At 38.7% G+C, this 25,524-nt stretch overlaps 1 protein-coding gene across 1 annotated transcript; it reads right to left on the bottom strand.

The window, feature by feature from the left end:
• Window positions 1–1,973: 1,973 nt before the first annotated feature.
• On the bottom strand, window positions 1,974–22,667 carry fam110d (family with sequence similarity 110 member D). The gene is made up of 2 exons (XM_055047186.1): window positions 22,562–22,667; window positions 1,974–7,089 (listed from the first exon to the last, which is right to left on the bottom strand). Exon 2 carries the CDS (start codon window positions 6,384–6,386, stop codon window positions 5,058–5,060), a length of 1,329 nt encoding a protein of 442 aa, XP_054903161.1. The 5' UTR covers window positions 6,387–7,089; window positions 22,562–22,667; the 3' UTR covers window positions 1,974–5,057.
• Window positions 22,668–25,524: the final 2,857 nt, after the last annotated feature.

Genomic DNA, 25,524 nt, shown 5'->3' with positions numbered 1-25,524 from the left:
ATTTTTTTCTACTTGTGAGCACACTGAGTCATAAACAGGTACACCCGACTCGACTTCCCCCTCACGAAAACTTTGCTTGCTCAGCACCAGACTGATGTAAACCACGTCGGCTGTGTCAGACTCAAGTAGCTCACCGCCAGCTGTTATCTGTTTACTTCCAGTGCAGACAGAGGGAAAAAGGCCCGGCTCAAAACACGACCATATGCTCAAAGCTTGTCCTGTGAACCCATAACAGGATGTCACAGCAGGCCCTCCGGTCAGAGTAAGTGACTGAGACTCAGCCAAACAGGAGGGCTTTGGTTTTATTCTGTGTGTGGGACTCAGAATAATGCTCACATGGAAAACACTGTGTTCATGGTTAAATGTGAAGTTATTGCAGTAATTACAAGCTTGCAAGGCATTGTACAGCCAGTAGCCTGAAGTGGTGCAGTAAGATGTCCTTGAACTTCTTTGTGACGTTCTTACAGCATAATATTTATATTGTGTGAATGTGATAATTTATTGTGCTAACATCAAAAAGATATGGTTATAATAATGTACGTTTTTTTTAAGCGTGTAAAATTTTTTACATTAGGAGCCTGGTAAGAAAATATTATGTTTTAACATATTTTAATGTGAAAATGTTGCTCTAAAGACACAGTTTTTATGTTTGTACAATGTATTATATCATTGCACCAATATACATTTATTATAAAAACTTTTTTTTTTCATTTGTCTTTAAAAGTTGTATAAATACATTTTACATGGAATAGGATGCACTTGCTAATGTTTCACTTTTCATTTTTAGATCTCAAAGTCAAAATGGAATGATCAGATATACCTCTAAGATTTCTAGCCAGCCATGTTGAGCTGGAATGTCTGAAAACAACGACTGACTCAGAGAGGGGACAAAGAGTGTCAGGAGGAGGCTGCAGACAGGGTGGAGGGTTTGCTCCCAGATGTAGCATCAGGCCACACAGAGGCCTCCTTGTCTTCCAGCTCAACCTGCTGCAGCTCTCCAAACACCATGCTATGCAGGGAATGCTAAAAGGATTAGCGCCCAGCCTGTTGAGATAATGTGAAAAATAAAATTTTATGAAGCGATTTGAAGGCTTGGGAAAAGAGTCAAGGGTCAGACTGTGCTGAGACAAAATGCACATGTCATTAACATCTAGTGTGATTAACTAGATGTTAAAGTTTACATGCCATATGCAAAACTTATATAAAACACTTTTTTGATAACATGTGTAACCTACAAATTACCATGTACTGATATTTCTCAAAAAATATTGCGTAAAAGTGCTAGATTTCTTCCCAGTCACCCAGAAAGTAAAACAATTATTTGATAGATTCATTACAAATAGACTAAAATATTTTAAGCCTTTATTTATTTACAATTTTAACAATTATTATGTCTATGTTAAGAAGTCCCAAAATTCAGTGTCTCCGAAAATCAGAATTTCACATTAGTCCAATAAAAAATGGATGTTTCAAGCACAAATGTCAGGCTTCTGTGCACTAAATACTTGGTTTGGCCTCCTCTTGCACAAATGACTGCATAAATGTGCTGTGGCAATCGGTGTATGACACACTGTGTAGGTGCAATTGAAGTCCAGATTACTTCAGTGAGATGATCAGAGACACTGAATTTTCATTATCTAAAAATCATTATAATCAAAATTAAAAGAAACAAAGGCTTGGAATTTATCAGTCTATATTTGGGAAATATATAGAACAGTGGTGCCCAAAGTCCGTCCTTGAGGGTCAAATTTGGACACCACTGATACAGAATATGAGTTTCACTGTCTGAGGTGACTGGTAAGAAATATTGCATTTTACACAATATTATTTTTTTAGATGTACTCCGTAAGATTTCTAAAAGTGATGTCCATGTAAAACTGTAAAGCTTAAAGTTTCATAGTGTGGATTTTGCTGTATAATGCCTGTGAAATAAATGTAAGAGATAACAGTGAAAGACAACACACTTGGTTTCACTTTTCTGTTTTTATTAGCAGTGTACATCATACACAAAACCTTTTTGGAATAAAAAAAATCTCTCTCATATACACCAAATTTTAGAGCCACTTTGTAAACATGCAATAAAAATAGGTCTATGTAAAAGCAGTTTCAGAAGTGTGTCATGCTTGTGACAAATACAGAAAAACATCAAGGCTACAAGTTTTAATTTAGGACATGTATAAATAAACTAAGCCCATCATTTTTGGTTAGCACTCAGTCCATGAGTCCTCGCAGGCTAACCTCCACATACTTTAACAGATTACAGTGGCATCTTCCAGGGCAAGAAATGGGAATGACCTTTCAGGGAAGTGTGACGCAGTGAGAAATGGATGAAGTGAGGTAGGATCTGTGCTTATCAGTGGGAGGAAAGTTGGTTAGTCCTCCCCTGCATGTTTTCATGGACCAGCTGCATGGGTTAAACATCTGTAAACTAGCAGTTGGTGAAAGTGACTCCCTACAACATCCCTACAACAACTTCTGCCTCTTTTCAGAGTTGTACAAATTAGTTTGTAGGATTCCAGTTCAAAGTCTTTACAGGGTGGAATATTAACCCAGGTTTTCTATGTGTATTATGGTTAATGAATCAGAAACTTACATAATAGTCACTATACTGGTGTGAAATGCATTGATCTCAACTTTAATAATTTTCTTGACCTTTGTAAGCAGTTCAAATAAATGAAGTAAAATAAAATATTAATACGGCCAAACATCGTTTAAAGTTGTTCTGGATGCTGATGTTCTTCTGAAACCAGCTCAGTGTTAAACATCCTGGTGAATTTTACACTCTCTAATTTCCTCGATCTGTCCAGTTCAGTGCAATCATACACCCCACAGGAGCGTCTCACGAGTTTATTCCAACGCCTGCGTTTAAGGACGAAAATTGTAAGAGAAAAAAAATAAAGAAAAAGAAACAAACTCAACTGGGACAGATTCAAATGAGGTACACAGTTCACTTCACTCTCACACAATCACTGTTTACAAAGAAAAATATAGCTTAGTGGTTTTTAAATTACTCAGTATGAGGGAGCATTACTGTCAAGAGTAACAACCTGTAAGCATGTTTCAAACATCTATGTGCCTTTTGATGGGTTACATGGGGAATTCAAGTCTGCTCAGAATCCAGTTCTGCCAAAAACAAAATAAAAAATACTGAAAAGAAGCTTGAAATGTAAAGGATAATGTCCACATCACTCACCCACTGATACTATCAAGCTACACTGGGAGAGTAAGGACAGTTCACACTCATACAAATAGTCGCTAGATTCTATAAATACAACATTTAAATCTGACAAGATGAAACTATCAGCTGTTCTACAGTAGAGGAACTAAAGGTAATTATATGCCATGGAATGCCAGTAATGCTGATTTTAGTTCAAAGGAAATACAAAACAGATACATAAATGCTGTTGTTTTGCATTATGAAGCTCTAGTAACTTCAGTTGAACAGATGAGTTTTTCAAAATCGTCTTAAGAAATATGTAAAAGTTCAACAAATTCCAGACATAAGACCTGTTAACTGCATCACCCTTTGAGCTAATCAACTACGTGCTAAATTTTAAGCTCGCAATAAATATACGAAAGCTATTGTTAGTGTTAATGAGTAAGTTGTGAGGTAAATACTAAAGAACCGACTGATGGTTCTTTAGTATTTACCACACAACTTAAGAAAAAACAAAAAATATACATATACAGTACAAGTAATACAAGAAATACATTAGCATTTGGCAGTGTTGTAGTTTTCTAGACTGGTCTTGGTCTGACTGTGTCCAAAAGTCTGCAAAGTAGTGATGAGACATTCACGAACAATCCGAGTCTTCTGAACTTCTCTTTACTAAAAAGACAGGACCGGAGCCTCACTGACAGTTGTTCTTTGCTCTTGTAATGCTCTGCGTGCGCTGTAGTAGCTATCATTATTTTTATTTAATTATATACATTGATATTTATTTAATTAGCAAATCAATAAAACACAAGAGCAAAAAAGCATACAGAGCATGCACATTGCTCATTGATTGTTTTCGTTCAAAGTGGCAGCTGAAATGACTGCTGCCTTGGACTTCATGGCATTGTGCTGCCTGGCTTCATGCAGTGGGAGAGAGGGTGAGAGCAGTCATGGTGAGCACCTTGTGTTTGGTTATTTATTTCTTGTTGCTCTTTGGTCAGTGATCACAGTTGAGCGTTGTTTACCATCAGGGCATTGTCTCAATTGCGATGTTTCATGGTGCAGTCAGCAGTGACTTCTGGCATGAACGATACGGGCAAATGCCCAGGGCATTATCTTTTTAGATAAGCAGAGCAAAGAATTTGTTCTGCTACTAATAGTTTACATATATTCCAGCTCTGAGTATTTAATATCTAGGTGTTTTTTATGGGAATGTAAATCTTTCAGATCAAATTGTTTAGGAATTTTGATCATATTTCACATTTTATTGTGTCATGTAGCACTGGTCTTAATCCTGACACGGTCTTGGACCCTAATAGTCTTGGTCTTGTCTCGGTCTTTGTACATTCTGTCTTGGTCTCGGGTTAGGTGGTCTTGACTGCAACACCGGCATTTGGTGTTGAAGAAGTCATCTGTCAGCTCAACGTTAATCTAATCCTCTGGTGTATGGATCCTGTATTAATGCCTGAAAACTGTTCAAATTGAAAAGCTATTTGTTCCTTTACCTAGTTTATAGATTATTGAGCAAAACTAATTAGTTTAATTGGTACTTTTAAGAATACACCTAAACTCTGGCTTACAGTTTATATGAAAATAAACTTTTAGCATTCCATGGCACATGCAGTTGAAACCAGATGTTTTGATACAAAAGATATTTATCTTCACTGTTTGACATGGAATCATACTAAACTTTTCCAGTTTTATGTCAATTAGGATTGCTGCAAGCAAGGCAGCCAACAAAAACGATCCACTGACACCAGTTCAGTCAGGAGGAATGGGCCAAACTTCCTGCAAGCTATTGAGAGAATGGCAAAATACAAATCAAATGTTAGGGAAATATAAAGACAGTGCACAGTGTATGTAAACTTCTGGTTCCAACTGCAAATCTTCAATCCTCATACTATACAGTTGACTCTTTGGGTCCTTCCTGAACTGCATTCTTGCACCCATACAGCCACTTAATGACACGGGCATTTCTCTCGATGATGGACACGCCAGTGGGAAGCTGCTCTGCCAGTTCTTCCTGAAACAGTCCATCTCCTGAGTGACGGGAAAACTCACTGGGCTCTGAGCCACCACAGCCGTCCCCTCCTACACTCCGCAGAGCCAAGGAAAGCGTGTCAATTGAGCTGGCATAAGAGAGGAAATTCTCCCGGCCCAGACGCTCTATCATGTCCATGTCCAGTCCACAGAAGTCAAAGAAATGCTCCTGCTCTGATAAAGCTACCGAACAGCGCAAACGCAGGTCTGACTTGGAGCGCTGCAGTTCTCCAAACTGCCTTCTCTGTGGCATTGGGGAGGCACGCTTCCATGGATCACTCTCATCATCATGTCTAATGTTTATTTGTTCAGTGGCGCCATTAATAAAACCATTTTTTGTGTTTTCTAATGTGCAGTTCAAACCCGTACTTTGGATAGACTCTGGGGTGCGTTCTTGGTCCATCTTGCTTGACCTTCGACTCATTGGTCCTGCATCTGTAACATCTTTGTCGTTGGTCCAAGACATTCTAGAGTCCCCATCCCGTGAAGGTGCTTTCTCGTCACCTATCACCATCTTCTGAACTCTTTCTCCTCCGCCACTCTTTTCTCTCATTGAACCCTGGAAGAGGCGACGTACAAAACTATATCCCTTCAACTCTATGTTATTGTTCTCTCCCATTGTGGTCCTGTTGGGGCTTTTGCACTCTTTCTTCTGCCTGTATATTAACAGGGAGTCTGGCCTCAGCATGCGCTTGCCTGTACTCCTTCTGAGAACTGGGGCACTGTGTGGCGCTACCAGGCTGTTAATTCCAGGCGTCCTGGGGCTTGGAAGCATAACTTTGCTCACATTGCTCCTGTTGTGTGTTTTGATGTCAATAGAAGTTCGTCTGTTCTCCTTTCTGGCATCATCATTTTCATTTTCGTCTTTTGAGGTGAAGGAGCCAGAGAGAGTAGAGAAGGGGGTGTTGCATGACCGTCGCGGAGAAGAACGAGGGGTCAAGCTCCCGGGTACAGAGATGGCTCTCCGAGGCTGTGGAGGTGGCGTGGCACAGGGAACAAGCACAGGTTCTTGTTTGGTGTTGATCACCTGCTGACTCTTGACATATTTGGCTTTGTCAGCCTCAAGCCTCTCCACAGCGCTGACCGAACGACCGTGACCCCCACCGTCGATCTGCCTCCGCAGGTAATCAGGACCCTTGTTGAGCAGCCTCAGAGGAGAGGGGGACCCAATTGGAGTGAGGGGTTTCATGTTACTTTACTGAGCAGGGAAAGACATCAAAACTGCAGTTTCTAAACTGGCTCCGAGCTTCCGGTCCCCACAGTGAGCTGTTGTTGGCTTTGGAGAAGTTTCTAAAAGTAAAAAATTGCAGCGACTCTCATTCTTGTTTCTCACAGCTCTCAAAACTTTCTGAAAGGGTTATGAAGAAGTGGTAATTCAAGTGACCGCAAAGTCCAAGTTTGTTGCTGTTTTCTATAGATAGCTCACAGTCTCTTTGTTGGGCGGTGGAAGAACTCAGACTAATTGATATCTCTATCTAGTATTTACCCAGGCATCTGACCAGGCAGGCAATGGAGACATGCTTTTTTTGTCAGCCAGCAGAGCTCCCAAATAAGATGCTCCCTGCCCACAGCGTGGCAGAAATAGGCAGGGGTGCACTTTGAAAGGGTTTCTTCTTCCTCCCCCTCTTTTCGCTTCTCTCGTTTCGTCTCTTAACTGCACCCTTCACTGTTGATCTTCTTGGTGGTGGCTGGCCGGTGAAATGAGATATAATGGCCTCAAATATTTGTTGAGTGCAGATCTTCTCAGGGGCAGCAGGTCAAGACTTATTGTTTGGCACCCGTCCCAGATGAGATGACCTGACGGTGGCCGGCACCAAGGCACTTGGTTCGATGATGGGCAGGTGAAGAAGAAGCAGATCGTGTCCTTGTCCTAACCTCGGCTGTGAAGACCCCTGGGAGAGACGGGGAGAGAGAAAGAGTGGTTTTAGTTTGATATGCTGCTCTCTGGGGCAGGCAGCAGAGACCAGATGGCTGAAAAGACAGCAGTCCCTTTAGCTCTGCTCAGACTGTACCCATTTAAAACCAGAAGGAGTTGCATGACTGCAGCAGGCAGAGATATGAAGCTGACATATTTGAGCCTTTAATTACTATCAGGCGTGTATATAAATAAAATATAAAAAGTCCTTGCACGTCAGCCTCAACATAGGATGAATTGTGACTGAAAATAAACCGAATATGGACTCTGTTGTCCAGAAGGGATGATGGCATGACTGCTTCTATCTTTTCTCTGTTTTTGCACAGGAAGCGAGCCACACCTTTTCTTATTCTGAGGAGTCGTTTGTTTTAGCTATTTTTATCTTTCGGACTGAGACAATCTGTTTTGGCACCAATTCAGCTGCTTGCTACAGTTAATAGACTAAAATAAACTTTACAGGCAGAGATGTTGCCAAACAATATATTACATTTTGAAACAAGCCAGTGTAACTGATGTCTTAAAAATCAGATCAGAAAACTATAGTCAGACTGCTGTAATTTAAAGCCACTAAATATTTCTAAATGAAGCTAGACACCTCCAAAGTACCAACTGTTTCAGCCTCAACGCTCTTCATTTTTGGACACTAAAACAAACAGATTATACTGTTTCCCTAAATGTCACCATATTTTGCACTATTATATTTTACATCAATTTCATGCTGCTTTTGCATTTGAGAGGGTAAAAAGCGGGTTGTACATGCTTATAACAGGCTAGACTCTGCAGAAGGAGTATATTTAGCTAGAAAAAACTCAAGCACGGTTATCATGTGTCTGTGTACATGTTGGTCTGGATGTGTATGCAGCGATGGGTATTTGCATGTCTGCTCTAGTTTTTCACCTGAGTTGTGTGTGTGTCTGCGTGTGTGTGTGTCAGTTCCGGGCAAATAGACAACTTAATAAGTGGTAGTGTCTGGAAACCAGAACCCCAAATTCACAGGTGGTTTGTGGTCCAAATAGGGAGAAAGGTGCTCATTGTCTTCTGCATGACAGAGGGAAAGCCATTATTGTTGGGTTTAATTTTCCTTAAGTCACCTTCAAATGTTATCAGCAGCTATTTCAGTTTTTCCTTCTCAACAAATGAAACAAAAACAGCAAGGAAAATGATTCACATTTCATTGTTATAATAATCTACATGACACATCCGACAGGAAAACGTGGAACTCCCCCATCTCAAAGTCAGAATGTTTTAGGTATCAAGATATGTATCAAACTGAGGAAGCACAGAGCTGCCACTCGAAGAAAAATAAAACCACATCATGGCATAAAGTATTGTACCAACAAAGCTCTGCACATCAGGCCTGTAAAGTGTTTTTCTGCTTTTTAATATGTAATTCAGTATTCAGCGCTCCATCAATACCTTTTGCTTAAAATTTTGATTTAATCCTCCGTCAATATTGACGGAGGATTAAATTTTTGTCTGAAGTGGGATAGTTTCTTCTTACATGTTATTCTTCATTAAGTTGTGCAACAAATTGAGGTAGCAATCATAACCAAATATAAATTCCTAAAAATGCCTAACACAAACTGTGTGTGGGTTGTGTTGTTTGTTCCAATGCCATATTACCAGAAGAAGAAGGAGCAAAGAAACCTTTAATGATCAATGAAACGCCCACCAATCAGATCGCTGTCAGATTTTATTGTTTGATTGCTGCATAGCACTGATTTTAGCTAATTTCTCTTAAAGTTGAACATCACTGGCTTTAAAGAAGTGCAGCCTGTGCTCAATAATGCATGAGTCATGCATCTTATGCATAGCACATTTAAATGAATCAAAGCTGCCTGGAGAAACTGCAGCCTTAATTTATTTATTTATTCCTCAAAATAATTGTGTTGCATCAGCATACTTGTACCTAAGACAGAAAACTATTTCAAACTGTTTTACATTTATGACCAATTGAAAACAAAGGACAGGTAATTGCACAACTACCAGACCTTTCATATCAATGCTGATTTTTTTTTTTTTTTTGTTCATACATAAAAAAAACTAAAAAATGTAAATATAACCAGCCTGCTGAAATAGTCACACTTTCATATGAAAAGCTTTCTATATCTAACTGTTTTATGTATAACTACTCTTCAGCTACCACTAAATAATAAGTGCTGCTGAAACTTTAGAAGAAGAGCTTAAGTTTCACCATAATCTACTTCATTCAGCCTCCACGCCCCTTGCAGAGCTTGTCAAATGGCATGCCACTGTAAATTACCTGAGGAATAGGGGCCCTGGCATGCTGGTTAGCTTTTCCAGATGTTGGAACTCGGGAAAGCCAACCATTGTTTAGGCAGAGTTCCGGGAGAAATTTCTCACGACAGGTGTGGAGGTAAAAAAGGAGACAGGGCTTGGCATGAGGCAAGAAAAATGAGTGGAAAAGGGGGAGGAAGTGGGACTGGGGTTACAGTTCAAGTTTTGGGTGTTGGGGGTATTGATGAACAGACTTTCCTTTGCAGTGCAACAACTGATTTTACTCTGATCGTATCAAAACACAAGACTGAGCAGAGTCTGAAATTATTATTGTAAATGACTAAAAATGTAAACACATACAACTTATTAATACTGAAAGTAGCAAACATAAATCATTCAGTGATCATTTGAAAATAACCTTTTGATAACAGAAAACCTTAATCATCCTGCCATGTCCTGTAGCCAGTGGCAATATGGCTGTATTGCTTCATTCAACTCAATTGGGATCATGTCTGCCACCTAAAATGAAGCAGCTTCAATATTTCTGGTTAGATCAGTGCTTTCACAAATTCCAATGAATGTTGTTGCTGTATTTGTTATGCAAATGACAATCACTGAATCTGACATGAAGAGAATTAAGAGAATCCATCACATTTAGATGTCATCGCTTGTTCAAAGTGCTAACTTTCTAATCACACATTTAAGTCTTACTGAAAACTGTTAATTATTGGACACGTTAACAGACAGATGTTTCCCGAAAATACTGATTAAATGATGCAAGAAAAACACTCAGTACACCCACCCACACACGCACACACAAATGGAGAACAATGGGGCCCCATTAGCTCCATTGACCATAATGAGCCAAATTAGTACCCAGCCCATACTCTTGTGATCTGAAAGCTTGTGAAAAGCGTGAGACTGCTTTTGAATTTCTCTTGTGCTTCATGACCTCCTTTGTCTCCCGCTGTAGGTTGTCATTAACCTCTGAACCCTTTCCCTCTACTCTCATCTCTACAGTGAACACCGCCCCCATCTTTTCCTTCTTAACACCGCCCTAGCTTCTTTTCCCTGCACTCTCCTACCGTCTCTACCCTCTCATTTCCCTCACTTCTTGTAAACACATGCCTGACCTTTCTCTGAATCTGTTTCCCTGTCTGGCTCCTTTTACTGTTTCAGTATCTGAAGTAAATCTTAAAAAGCTTTTGTCCCAAAATGTATTGTGTTAAAAGTGTTTTATGTATCAGGGCTACATCTGTTTAAACTTTGGATGTGTTCACCTTTTTTTAGCAACCGACTTCCTAATGAGTCAGGAGGTCATTAGAGTCATACTGTGATCAACAAAACACAAGTACTCTCTTTTTAAAAAAAATAAATAAAGATCAACAAATATGGAAACAGTTTCCATATGAAGGAGAACTACTACTCTTCAGGGAAGAGAATATTTCAGAAACAGACCTGAACAAGAGCATACTTAAGTCTGTTATCACTTTGAAATTAAGGGCAAGTCTTAATAAAAGTCTTGAATAATTCTTTGTTCCTTAATATATTTGCTTCTAACAACTTGCAAGCCTGCCTTTGATCGATGCTCCTGCAGTGTGACAAACCCACTGATTGTCGATTTAGGACTTTCTGGACCAAAAAGGAGCAACAACAAATATGGAACAGTATCTGATACCAAAATAAAATCCTGCACTGCTGTTGCTACGACCAGTGTCTTTCTTTTCTAGTTTGAAGCGGTTTTTATAAGTCTCCTTGTCCTCTTTTAAGACTTTCTTTCCATTTATGTGATTCTATTGCATTAATAAATTGTACAGTCTGTCACAGGGAACAGATCAGTAGCATCTCTGTTATTATCCTTACCAAAGTTATTATTGTGCACACTCCTATTGTAAGCTTGAAAATCACTTGTAAATTCACTTTCCAGTAGATTTTCCAGCTGCAGGTAAGAAAGATATACTTTCCCAACATGTTAGATAAATGTATGAAAATACAATAAAGTATTTCAGGACAAACAAAGAAATTCCTAAATTGATCAAATTTGGCATACATTGGTCAGCTAAAAGCCAAAAGCATCTCTCAGCAACTTGTTCTGTTCTTTGCTGGAGTTTATTCTAGAACTGGACATAAATTGACAGTCCTGCAATAAAGTATTTGGCGATTTCCACTATACAACATGGTTATTATTTGATAAATAAGGTCTCTGAACCTAAAGTCATCTCCAAACTAACAAACCTCTGAATTTCCAGCAACAATCTGTTAAACTTACAGATTGTTTTCCTTTTTCCGCTAGTTAAACTGCATTGTCCATCTCTGTCTTTCTTTCCTCCCTTTAGGTCCTCTCTGTTTTGGCCAAGTCCTCAAGGAAGGCGTATACCTACCTCCAGCACAGCTTAAGAAAAAACAGATGGTTTTTGTCATCCCACATCAAGGAACCCAGACGGCTCCAACAGAGACGTGTAAAGGGAAGGGAGCGTGGCCTTTCAATTTTATCAGCTGCATTGTTTGTGCCACGTAGATTTGACCCAAGAGGAAGCACATGGGCTGTGTTTAGATTCTGTCGTGAGTTATGCTGCCAGGTATAAGCAGGCAGATAATTTCTCCTGAAAAATTAGACAAACACAGGAAAATTCAGGAAGTGTTTGTTTTACGAGAGGAGAACCTGTAAATAAGCAGACGAGGTATTCCCAGAGTAAAGACATTTGACCTTTGAGGAAAAGGTCGATAAAAGTTCCTCTGCCAGGTCTGTAAATTCATAACTTTCCATCTGAATTGACATAAATTTGGGAGAAAATTTGGGAATACACACACACAGCTTCACAATAGGCTGACAAATGTGAAATGAGAAATTGGCCACCAGAGTGCGAGGTGCAGGAAGTGAACATGGAGGATGTTGCAGAGGCCCAAGATGAGATAGTATTTTGAGTTTCTTGTTGAATTCGACTTTCTTTAGGAGTAGGGAATGGAATCTTTTCATGTGAAATAGTGCATAGGTCTTTTAGTATCAACTAACAAAATTTCTTAATCTGAGTAGATTTTTTCCTCCGCATTCCTGTCTTGTAAAAAACTTGGTAAAGTTCATCTCACAAATAAATCTGTTGAAATCTATTGTTTTATGATGTTTATATGTGTCTTTCTGTGTCTTTTTTTGTGGGAAACCAGAATGTTTGGATATGGTGCAATTCAATTGAATCGTCCTTAATTCTCAAGTAATTCCCTGAAACTTCCTAATAAAAATTCACAATGAAAGTTTCAAACTTTTGAGTTTCAAAATCTTTGCCAACATCCTGATTCCTTTTCACTCTGGCAAATATTCTCCACTGACATAATAGAATGAAGACAGTGAACTTAAGAAAATCTGCAAAGGAGTACGTTGAAGAAAGAAGATGGTGTAATCTTGTGCTCCCCTAACAGAGACATGTCCCCCTTTTTCTGCATTATTAATGACCAAGGACAATGGTCGTCCTCCATGTTCAGAGTTAAGTGATCTGGCTTCTCTGCCTCATTAGTCAGGTAGTGAAAAGGACAACATTGTGACAATTAAAGCTAAAGAGATGGAGCCATAGGGTACATAAGCTACTGTCTCCCCTCAGACACAAAGGCTCCGTAAGCCACTGTGTCTTTGGCTCCACACTCATGTGGAACAGCAGGAGGGCCACCTGGGAGGACTTAACAGACCCCCGATCTGAATAGACCTCCTTCTGAAACCGTAAAATCGACAAGATGGGCTCTTAACTCACTGTGGCTGCTCTTTTGTCATTCAGATCAAATTATCATTGTGACAGCTGAGGTTTCAGTGGACCAAACATTTCTATTCTCACATGCTGACAATTTGAACAGTGAAGCAGTGAACCAATCCATATTTTCAACTTAAAACTGCAGAAATAATAATAATAATAATAATAATGTTTTGGTTTATACAAAATCTATTAGTATGATAAATAAAATAAATACTTTGCATCCTGATCTGCAGCTGCAGACCACTATTGGTGTAATTACACTATTGGTGTAATATCTGCTAAAAATTTGACTGCATACTCCAGAGGTCATCAACCTTAAGCGCTACAGCTAACCTTACTGATTCCATAGCACCACACCACTGCTTGTTCTGATAAGCTTTTTGATAAAGTGTCCATGTTTATTCTTGCTTTTATTGCTAGGTCAAGTTTGTCCTTACTTCAAGGCTTAGGAAGGGTGGTGTTACTGTAGATTACTGAACACTCCTGTGCTGGCGGATAAAGTTTTATTAGTCAGTGTTTGTTTTTTTCCACCGAAAGCTTTTTAAAAGAGAAGTCAGTGTTTACTCTTTGCACGCCAATGTTTCCACATTAACGACCAGCTTAATGCCACTTTTATGTAACGGCATGGCATGAGTTGATACAAAGGAAATTGAAAATGACATAATTGACACATGAGGTTCAGAGGCTTTATAAAGCTGAAACGAGGGACCAATTTATCTCTCCTCGAAGATCTGCATGAAAGCAGTTCTGTCTGCCTCAATGTGCCTCCATATCTTTATGATTCTGTGCTGACCTCACTGAAAATGAGTGAACAACTAAACACTTGGGCAATTCAACAAATTCTAAAAGTAGAATACTTAGTTTTGTACAAAGATTTATACCTGCTAACATGGCTTATCTAATGCAGAAGGACAATTTAGACCTTACAAGTGTCTTTAAAAAAGATGACTGCAAAGCATTCTCTTTTACATAATTAAAGACTGCTGCACAAGCTCAGTGCTTACAGTCAAGCAAAACCTCATCTGAAATGTAAATATTGAACCAGAATAGTTATTTTAAATGCATATAGATAATAAACTGTTAAAAAGAATGTTCCATAATTAAACTTGAGCTTGAGGGAAGCTAATGTAAAACATGTCTGAATTTCAGACTTTTTGACAATGAGGTTTCCAGATTTATGCAAATATTTTTGCTGCACTGCTAAATCTGTGAAGCACACATGTTTATTTTTAAATTCCCATCAGTTTTACAGAGGCTATGTTTTAAATATGGAATCTGTTTTTTTTTTTTTCTCCAATACACATCCAGACCTGGAACCTACCAAGACTCAACACTTTTCAAGACTGAATAAAAATTTCATATAAAATCAAATAGATTAATTCAGAAAATATATCAATCTATTATTAATATGCTATTAATGAAAGACAAATCATAAATTGCTACTTTTAGAGCTTTGCCCACATCTGCCATTGTAAGAAATTTGGTGTTCCTTTTGCATGGAGCTCTCTTCCTCTCTCCACATGAGGTTAACTAAATAATTGAGTGTGTGGCACAGGCAAAACTTAAGTGTGTCACACTCCCAGTCTTTGGATATGGAGAACTATGTTTGTGACATTTGTGTGTGGGAAGAGGCTGTGTAGTAAAAGGGGAACAAAGTGCAGCGAGGTGAAGCTAAGTTTGTACACAGCATATCTAAATCTGACTCACATCAAGCAGGCGCAGCAGCTCTAGACAGCATTGTTTTGGAAATTACGACCACGGCCGCTGCACCCCTTCCCGCTCCCCCAGCATGCAGCCTGGCTTATGTGACCACAGTGATCACAGTGTGTGTCTACGTGTGACCGTGAATTTACTGTCCTGAGGTTGTTTATAGAGAGCAATGGAGAGGCATACATCCAGGCACATCCCTCAATCTGCCAGAGTCTTAAATTATGAAGCTCTGTTCTCACACACATTCATTAGGGTCTGCTGGTGTGAGTCCTTGAGAGAGACGCCGCTGTCTGGCATGCAGCCAGATGTTTTATTTCACACATTCAGGACATTTCTCACACTTTTTCACTTGTGTCAGACTCAACAAGAGTCCTAAAAGATGCTAAAGCAGGACGCCTGCTTGCAGAAAGCAGCAGCAGAATGTAGTCAGTGGTGCTAAAGCACACACCTGTTCCTCTCTATCAGAGCAAGTAAAAGCAGAAAACATCTCATTCACGCAAACGCGCCAAAAGGCACGTTCACTACTTTTGCCGCATTATTCTGAATACGCGTCCGTGTTGCAAGTTGTAAAAAGTTTAGCACTGACTTGTGAATGTTTGTGATAGGGCTTGTTTGGAGAAACTCGGGGGACAAAGCTGCTCCAGTTGTGTCTCCAAACTCTGGATAATCTGTGACTACCCTGCTGAAGCCCGTCCAGCCCCTCCCTCTGTGGAACAACACTCCACCACTTTAAATGTGTCAGCATTGATTCAGCATCCACTCAACAGAGCAGTTCTAAAAGGCTTGACTTCAGAGCTCATAAAATGTTCCACTTATCTTTTTATATGAAAAAGTTTCCTAAATATACTTAATTGGAGAAGCAAAGGGCAGTTAGTCAATCAAGATTTATCAGGGAAAAGCCATGTTTTTTTTTAAAGTGCAGTGGATTTTTGTGTGGCACATTTACATTCTTCTAAGCCTGGCTTTTACATTTTTGATGATTCGCCGAGACATAAAATAATCATAACTAAATAATTATGATGCACCGGTTAAGCTTGGTTATTAATTATTAAAAGCTTAACAGAGAAAAGACTAATGCAGCTCATCTGCTGCATCAGCAGCGAACGGGTACTATTTGAATAAATTCATCGGACACGGCTGAAAGTTTAATTAAACAGAACCATGACTATTCACAGTTTACAGCAAAGTTCTGTCTTCTGAACACTGATGAGGAGTCAGATTAAAAAAAAAAACAACAAATAAATAATCAAACAACAAAATATTCATGTACAGGATGAGATATTTACTGCAGCACATTGAGTTCACTGTAGGACATAAACATCAACTTCCAGCGGCTCTAAAAGATAACTAAAAATGTTAGAAAAGAGTAAACATACTCAAATGAATAAAGCAAATATTTGTGGCTGACACCATGTTTCCCAAATTTAGCTTTATACTTTACAGTTTCAGTTGTTGTGAGTTAGTTCAGACTAGTGGTGTGCAAAGCAGGAGGTCTGATCATGAGATTCAAACTCTCGGTCAATCATTCATTCAGAAGAAACTATTTTAAATAGTCTTAAAATTATTGATACTAGCACTTACATTCCTTACAAATAAATAAATATGTCTATTTGATATTTTCAAATCCTTCCGCTCTCTTTTTCTTCCCACAGAAAGTACTCTTGACCAAATGCCTCTGTATCTTCCCATTCCTGTCTTAGACCTCTACAAGTTTACTGCTCCTGGTTCGGATGGAGTTTTAAAAAAAAAGATGAAAGAAAGGTGTTCTTCTCCACTATTGCCACAGGCTTGCACAGGATGAAGGATTGTTCAAAAGTCACAATGACTATTGTGGATGTTTGAGTCATCAATACACTGTTTTTAATGAGTTTATCAGCAAGGTTGCATAGTTCATCCAAGTTAAGGCTTTATATCTATGCTCAGGTAATTTTGAGGGTCAGAACTTGAGAAATTTGAGAAACATTGGTTTAAATATCAACACCGCATAAAGTCTCAACATTGATCATCATTTTGGTTAAAATCAGCCTTCTTTATGCAGGAAATGATGCATAAATATACGGTAATTGCCTTCTATAAACTTTAGAGTAAGAAGATACAAAATAAGACTCTTCAAATTAAAACCAATCTACACTTGTTTCTTTTTATATTTTAAATGATTTTATCTTCCTAAAACAACCCTAACCACTTCAAAAAATCTTCAACGGCAACAAAATTAAAACATCCAGAAACTCCTTCAGAAAGACCCTAAACCAAGCTCTCCTCCTCCTCCTCCTCACTGCCATTTACGCTTAGCCGTTAGCCTCCACTGAACCAGCCAGCTGTCTTCTCTCATTACCGATCAGCCGACCTGCTTTGCCTCAAACTGCACCCAAGTGCAGCCGAAAGAGAACCCTCCATTCGTCCCATTCTCCTCTCTTTGCTTCTGTCAGAATCCGAAAACACGTGGATAAATCAGTGAAGCCGCATCCACCGGCTCATCCTATGTGGAAAAGGATGTCCAGCTCGGTGCCATCTTCCTCACGGATGAATGGACGCAGCATGCTACGGCTGAGATTGATGTGACGTGGCAGAGCAACAGCGGTGGCCGGTCAGGGTGTGAACAATTACAAAGATGTGAGAGCAGCGGCGAGAAGGGCTTCTCTCAAAGCTGTCAGCCACTCACATGGCGGCTGTCAGGAGATGGAGAACTGTCAGATCATGTTTCATGATTTTCTTGACTACAATGAATTATGGATTGAGTCAGAAGCCCATGAGGGAATGGAACTAATGCAATAATAGCAGCTGGACGTGCATCTAAAATATTTACAAGATAATACAATGAACGAGCCAAGTAACCATGGTCATTTTGGAGGAGCTCCAGAGATCCACAGCTCAAGTTGGCTATTAGTCAGGTACTCAAACAACTCTGTCTGGTTTTGATGAGGAAGAGGGAAGAAAGACAGTTTTTTGCACATCACCTTGAGCGTTCAATCCCCATAATGAAACATGGTGTTGTCAGCACCATACTACTGCCATCAGAAGAGAAAACAAAGTCATTTGAGTTGGAAAAAAGCTGGTTGACCAAAAAAAACATGGGCGGTCAGAGAAGAACCTGTTAAAAACTGCAAACGACTGAATGCTGCAGGATACTGCCTCTCATTGACATACGTTAGAATGGCCTAGTCAAAGTCCCATCCAGTTCAGTATCAGCAAGAATTGAAAATTACTGTTCAAGAGGCTCTCCATCAAACCTGACTGAGTTTGAGCTATTTCACAAAGAATAAAGGAGAAGAGAAGGATTTTGACAAGTAGAGGTCAACATTATATTAAATTGCAACCATTATCATAATGTCACTGTGTGCAATCAATCCCCATTTTGTATCCCAATCAATACAAAATAGACTCATTATTTGACAGGATGCTACATTTCAAGTGCAATGCATGCTTGATAAAATGTATGGCCAACTATATGGAATGTATATTCCCTCAAACCACCAACTGATGTCTAGTTTCAGAAATTGAGATGTTAAAGCTCATGGAGGGTAAAGGAATAATCATACTTTTTCACGTCATCACAGCTATTTTCAGGAATATTATTGAGTCTGCATATTTTCCTGAAATTGTGCAATAAAATCAATCAGATTCCCGAAGTTAGTTTCAAACAACTGAACCAAATTTTAGCTTCTGGAAGCAAACTAGCAAGCAGTAATGGTAAATCTTCCAACAAAGACAAGCCACATGAAAGTTTCTATTCAAAAAGTATTTTAATAACTTTTGAGGGGGGAGAAAAAAAAAATTTGCTCTTCAAATTGTTACTTGAGTGAAGAAGATGCTACACCATGATGTTTACAAAATAGAAGAAATGCCAGCTTATGAAATAGATAGCAGGTCTTACTGGAGTGTGCAAACAGCTGTCCTTTGTAACAGTGGCTATTACTTTAACCTATAGTTTCTGACCAAATGCATCAATGCAGACTGTAACTGTGGCGCTCAAGTTTTAATAATTTCTTGCACTTTTTCCAATAGTCTCCCCTCCTTAAAGTTGTTAGAAAGTTCCCACAAAAACTTTTAGCACAATAGGCGACAAGAAGCTGTAAATTCAAATTATATGACTGGTGGGGTGTTTTTCTGTAAGTGTTTGAAGTTTTACACTGCACTGAATGTCAAGTGTCTCAAACCAGCTGCTCATCTGAAACGCACACACACACACAAACACACTTTGTGTACCCAGAGGGAAGATGATGTCATTAGCAGTGTACATTTTCCCCTTTAATTAGAAACTCGAGCTTCCCACCATAACTTGGAGATCTTTACATGCAGCCACTCGACAACCGAGGGGCTAACAAAGCGAATGTTTAATGTTTCCGCTAAAGAGCAGTGTTCAAATGGTTGTGCTGTTCAGGAAGGCACATACAAAATCCTAATAGCTGCTGTGGTGGAGCTGACTGACATATAACTGATAAAAAGCACATGAGTGACCAACTGTAAACTAAAACCAGACAATGTTCTGTGGTTTCTGCTTGCTCTTTGTAGCAGCCATTGATGTGGTTCAAACAAATCAGATTAAATACTTACTCAAACAACACAAACAACAACAAAAAAAGGTCAAACTGAAGAAAAAGGATTAAAATTATGGCATTACTTTGCAAGCAGTAGATTGTGCAGTCTTTGACAAGTTCATTTATTAGCTTTTTTCCCCCTGATTATTAAGATACAAAAGGCTGGGTAAGCAAAACAAGCAGAAGCATGGTGTAAGGGTCATAAAATCAACATGCTTCTGCAAGTTTTTCTTAGTACTGTCTTGCATCCCAAACATCATCATCAGCGCACCCTCTGGTGCTGTAAACCAAGCAAAAAGGCATAAATAGCACTTTATTTAGCCATGATAATGATGTTAGGACTCCCATCAACGACTCAGATGAAAACTGCAGCGAATGGCTCTCTGCATTTGGCCTTTCCCTCAGGGAGATAGAAGATGTGTTGTTGCTCTGCAGGAATCAGACATATTGCTGCTTTGAAACCAGTAAAATGAAACCAGTAAAATTACAGTCTTTCTCATTTAATTTTTCAGTTCCTTGCATTATTTGTTCAACTTTTTCAAATTCTCAACCTCAAACCTTACTGTCTTTAATTGGTATTTTATTAAATACATTCAAACTAGAGAAAAATTGTAAAATTGGAGAAAAAAAGGGATCATGTTCTGAAACGTGTGGCATCCATTTGTAATCAGCCCCCTGGAATCAGACCAATTAAGAATGCACTCGAACAACCCCAGACAGCTCTTCATCAATATGCTCTAAAACTCTGGATGTTAAGAAGAGAGAACATTTTATCAAAAAATAAAAATAAAAATGGCAAAAAGATGTCCTGTTTGCAGTTTTTAATGAGTCAAGTAGAACAAAGCATGAGTGGCAGCATCATGGTGTGGGGTGCATTTTTTCAGTAAGCTGGTCAGAGTTAATGGGAACATGGATTGAGCTAAACACAGGACAATCCTGTTGAAATTTGCAAAAAATTTGAAACTCTAATCATATAGATAGCCGTAATTATGATTGATAAGTGTAGATCAGGGGTGTGCAACCTGCAGCTCTGGACTCAAAAGTGACTCAATTATTTTGGTCCGAATTGATTAAGAAAGTACTTAAATACAGATATAATATCAAATATAGATTTTAGTAGGCCTGTAATGATTCCTCGGTTGCTTTGAGTACCTTGATTATTAAAATTCCTCAAGAAAAATTTATCTGCCTCGACGCTTCATTGGTTTTATGTTTAAATATGTTTCCCATAGTTGATATTTATCAAAAGCTATAAGCTGTCTTTTTTCACAAAATTGGTGACTCAAGTTTTATTTAGGTGGACTGAGGATAGAAAGGGCTCTTTGGATTGTAAAGGTTGCAAACCCCTGGTTTAAATAAAAGATAATTAATTTGTTAAAATATTCTAGTCAAAGGCAGTAGTTCAAGCTACAAATTCAAGCCACACTTTTTAGATTTTGTCTTGTAAAAAAATGTTTTAAAAATTTATAATTTACGTCCACTTTACGTAAATTAAATTTATGATGGTGTAATTACATAAAATACCCATAAAATACAATGAAGCAGGGCAAAAATGTTATGCATGTTTCTGCAAGGCACTGTAATACCTTTAAATTTATGATTAAATTAAATTTATGATGGACTAATTACATAAAATACCCGTACAATACATTGAAGCTTGTGGTTATAACAAGGCAAAAATGGTATGCATGTTTCTGCAAGGCACTGTAATGTCAATCAAATTTATGGAGTTAAAGTTAAGAGCAAAGACATCAAAATAAATCTGCCTTCAGACAAATCACCCTAACAAGAGCCTAAAAATTGATGAACCTGAAAGAAAATAACACAGAATTTACGTTTAAAACTGTCACTTAAGGCTTTAAAGTTGTCAAAAAAAAGTAGGTTAACTCATCTGCTGAGAAAAATCCCTTGATGTGTTCAAAAGCTCTTGAGCAGCTGCTGTGAGAACCGTGTGGAGAGATTATTGCTGCGTCAAGTCTTTATTTTTTACCACAGAAGTGTCTCTCAGCACAACTAAAAGATCATCTCTCTCTCAAGAAAGTGAGAATAAAGCACTCCCAGCAGATGATCTGCATCAAACAGAATTACATAGACGATCAAAACGACACGTGCTCGCGTATTAAAGTCAGGATAAATCTATTTAGAGGCACGCGTGATTTGTTTAGTCTGGCCTCTAAGTTGTTTGTGCTCCTGATCCCACTCAAACCAACTCTTGACACTCATTCAAAATAAAGTCTGCCTATGACGGGTTGTGGTGGGTCACAGTGGACCCTGAGGCCGCATGGTTCTGTCCTTGGAGGAGAAACTGTTCACTTTGAAGTGTGCTATTGCATAACAATCATACCTATTTTCCTTCTGTCGTTTTAAACTTAAGCTTCTAGTCTTCTGTCTGGGAAATAACATGCATTAATTAGTTATTTATTTGCATGAGCAAAGAACTAAAAAGCAGTGAAGGTACAGACACACACAGTTGAGGCTTGGAAAACAGAGCTTTGGTTACATGCAGATGGATATATTTCAGGTCAATCCTACAAAGCTGTGAACCTACTGCCTCATGTCATCTGTATTTGCCCTAATGAGAGCGCAGGGGTCAGCCAGCTACCCCATTCTCTTCATACCAGCCAGCTAAACTGGGCGTCAAGGTCTGTGGATTGGTTTACACTGCACAAGATATATTGATGCACTTGTCAATTTTTCTGAAAAATCTGTTTGGCTCAAGTTGAAGTCCTGCCCTTGTGTTTATGGACAATATGCACAGCCAATCATAACCATCCTGTCCTCTAGAAATGACTTTACAGGGCAAGTACTGTATGACTTTATGGCTTGTTTCTTGCTTTGCAGGCACAAGCCATAAAGATGTCAGATAAGTCATACAAAGACAAACATTTTTTTTAAAAAAAGGAAAACAAATAAAATAAAAAATATATTACAATTTATTAACACTTAAATTACTTCCAACAGTGAGGTCGCTGTGCCATCAACATATGTACATAGACTTCATCTCATTAATTACATATCTGACGAAAATACAATGTAAAAATCACAAACCAGAACGGCAAAAAGTAAAAAAGAGAAAATGAATCACCCCGATTTACCGATCATGGATCAATTCGTCCCACCATGTGATCGCTGTCCCGAACTTCCCAATCAAAATATCTCCCACATGAGCCCGATTCAAACCGACCCGCGTCAAGTTTAACAAGAACAACCAGCCTGGACTCACCTCATTCACCGGGGTCATCCACTGTGTTTGATTCCCAAATCCAGTAAACGTGTAGAGATCCGTGTGTAACGTCAGATGTTGAGCGAGGCGCTCCGCTCCGCTGCTGCATCTGTAACACACTGAGCACCGGAGAGGGAGTCCCGACTCCGACCTCCCCCCTCTGAGGAGGAGGGAGGGAGGGAGGACGGCCAGGTAGGAGTGAGTCGAGTTCCCGTAAAACAACACCAATGATGAGGTTTAGTTTCTGTCTTTAATTTAACCTGATAAAGACAAAAACTGCGGGTGCTTTCATTTCTCAGAGACATGTTGTCACCATGTTATTCCTACATTTATGAAAGCTCCAAACTGCATGTTTTAATCGTGTAAACGAGTCTTTATAAAACAAACAAACAAACAAACAAAAGAAACAAACAAACAAAAGAAAAAAAACTCTAGCAAGGAGGAAGTCATTGTTGGAAAAAAACAAACAAAATATACATAAGTTAACCTCAAGACATTTATGGGGCACAGCGAACATGTTAGAAAACAAAATTGTACTTTTACGTTTATATATCCATGGAAATTAAATTAAAGCTACATCATTCTGATCACAACATGGCTACTGTGAAACAAGGGGCGGAGTCAGGGGTTGGGCCAGAACAAGCAATTCCCCTCCAAAACAGTTGGTGGCAGCAGAGATGTATGCTTACACAGCATATATAAAAAATATATAATATAGACACAAATTTGTCCTATTCAAGAAAATGTTTTCTGCCTTTAGTGAATTATTTGGAAAATATATCCATCGATCGATCACCCTTGAGTGAGCAATGATCCCAGCTTTATGAAATGTTCCTAACTCCACCACTTGGCGAGCCAGTGCTGGATCCTGATGGCAGTATCATGCAAGGGTGATTTATTATTTTTTTTTTTTATTTTTTATTAGCAACCAGGGAAGCTGTTGAGAATTGATAGGGTGATGGATGGAGCTAAGGAAATCCTGGAAGAGAAGCTTCTGCATGATGTTCACCTCGCTGCAGGACAACAAACAGTCAGAGATGCAATGGAATGGTTTAGATCACATCATGTTGATATTTTCGAATAGTTCAGTCAAACATTTGAAAATTGATGTTCACAGAGCCTTCCAAGGTGACTTAGCTTGAGTCATTTTGCTAATCAGTCAGGATCCCACAGCTGGATCCAGACATTTGAAGCAAATTTTGATTTCTGGGAACAAAACAGTAAGCAGGCATTGTAAATCTTCCAGTAAAGATAAGCCACATAAAAGTGTGAACGAAAAAAACACTTTAAAAGTGAATTTTTTTTTTTTTTGCAAAAATTTCTCTACTCATCAAATTGTTACTTCAGTGAAGAAATCACACCCAAATGTTTCCAAAACTGCAGAAATGTCAGCCTGTGAATAGTTTCTACATCTGCACCACAGAAAGATATTCCAGAGAAAGCTTGCTGCAATTGCAGAGAAAGAAGAACTGAAGGAAAATGCATGCCACAGTTTTCTTATTTTTAATTTGAAGCATGTTAAAACCCACATAGATTTCTTGAGAAACGTCTGTTATGACAGCTATTAATCAACAACAATAAAGCAAAGTTTGCAGCAAGACCAATGCTGAAAACTGGACACTTTTCACTTCTACAATGAATATTTACTAAAAGTATTGCATATGCACAATCAATAAAAGGATTATTATCAGTTTTAAAGCATTTCAAGGGATGTCCTCGGTTGTCAAGTTTGAGGTTTGTTTCATGAACTTGGTTTACAGAGAATAAAGTGATGTTTACTGGAGATATTTGACTAAAGCTCAGATGAAGCAGCATAGTCTACATTTTCCAGGAAATCATCAAAAAAAGAGACACGTCAGAAGGCCTCTGCTTGTACTGAGTTAGCTAAATTAGGGGAAAATATTTTCCTACTTGTATGTGAAATGATAGATGCTATAGGGGGGAACATGAATCAGACTTTGGCTGATTTCAGGGGAAATTGAATGAGTGTTGGGAAGTCAGTTGCAGGATTTTCATGTAGGTAAAACTAGTTCTAGAATTAACATAGTCGGCATAGCTTTTTAAACTGCAACTTCCAGCATAGTGCCTGAACATTCACTATAGTTCTCATTTTGATCAGCTGATGATGCTTTAGAGAAAATCTACCTCCATTCGATATTAAAAGAAACTAAAAAAGAAGTAACATTGTCACCCAAATGTATTGCTTTTAGGCAGCTTTGGAATTCATAGAAAATTGTGCAATAACCAAACCAAATTTCTAAATCTGCAACTATAAATTCAAACATTGCTGACCTTCGGGTGCTGTAAAAATCAGAGGTGCACATTCAAGTTTTTTTAGGTATACTGGACACAGTCCAGGATGTCTGTGGAAGTTTATCATAATCCCATCAAATGGCCAACACAATTACTCCGCTTGAATGAGAATTTTTTTTCTCTTATTTTATAAGGTGCAGTTTAATTAACCAATCTCTGATGAGTTGTGCTAATTGTTGCACTTTAAAAATTGAGTGAAAGACCTTAAACTGGCCACTTCACTCATTCCATTCATTGATTTTTAGCTTTCAAAGCATCACCATCAGCACTTTGCAGGCTTGATTGAGATCCATGATTCAAACAAATAATCAAAGGTCCACAGAGCTTGAAAAAACCTCTTCACACCATCTGTCAGCTTTACTATACATTTATTACGCTGTGGTTTTTGTGGCACTTGACCTTTCACATCTGCTTATGACTGTTTTTGTTGGTTACTGTGAATAAATGTGGGCTTATCTTTTGTTGCTTTTTCACTTTCCTACACTTTTTTCTCTCTGCTCACACTCCCACCTCTACCATCTTTGACATAACAAAACTTTGTGGTTCAGCCAGGCCAGAGAAAAGAGAGGGAGGGTGAGATAAAGGAGCAGGAACACCTGTTTCTCATTCAGTTGCTCATCGCTTCTGACAGCCCAGAGAAACTGGTGAGA

This window comes from Poeciliopsis prolifica, unplaced genomic scaffold (genome assembly GCF_027474105.1).
Source record: "Poeciliopsis prolifica strain line A6 unplaced genomic scaffold, Auburn_PproV2 SCAFFOLD025, whole genome shotgun sequence".
Lineage (NCBI taxonomy): Eukaryota > Metazoa > Chordata > Actinopteri > Cyprinodontiformes > Poeciliidae > Poeciliopsis > Poeciliopsis prolifica.
This window is presented reverse-complemented; position numbering and strand designations above follow the sequence as displayed.

What these genes read in the sequence shown, in the direction of transcription:
- fam110d (XM_055047186.1), bottom strand. Translation starts at nt 6,386, where the DNA reads ATGAAACCCCTCACTCCAATTGGGTCCCCCTCTCCTCTGAGGCTGCTC.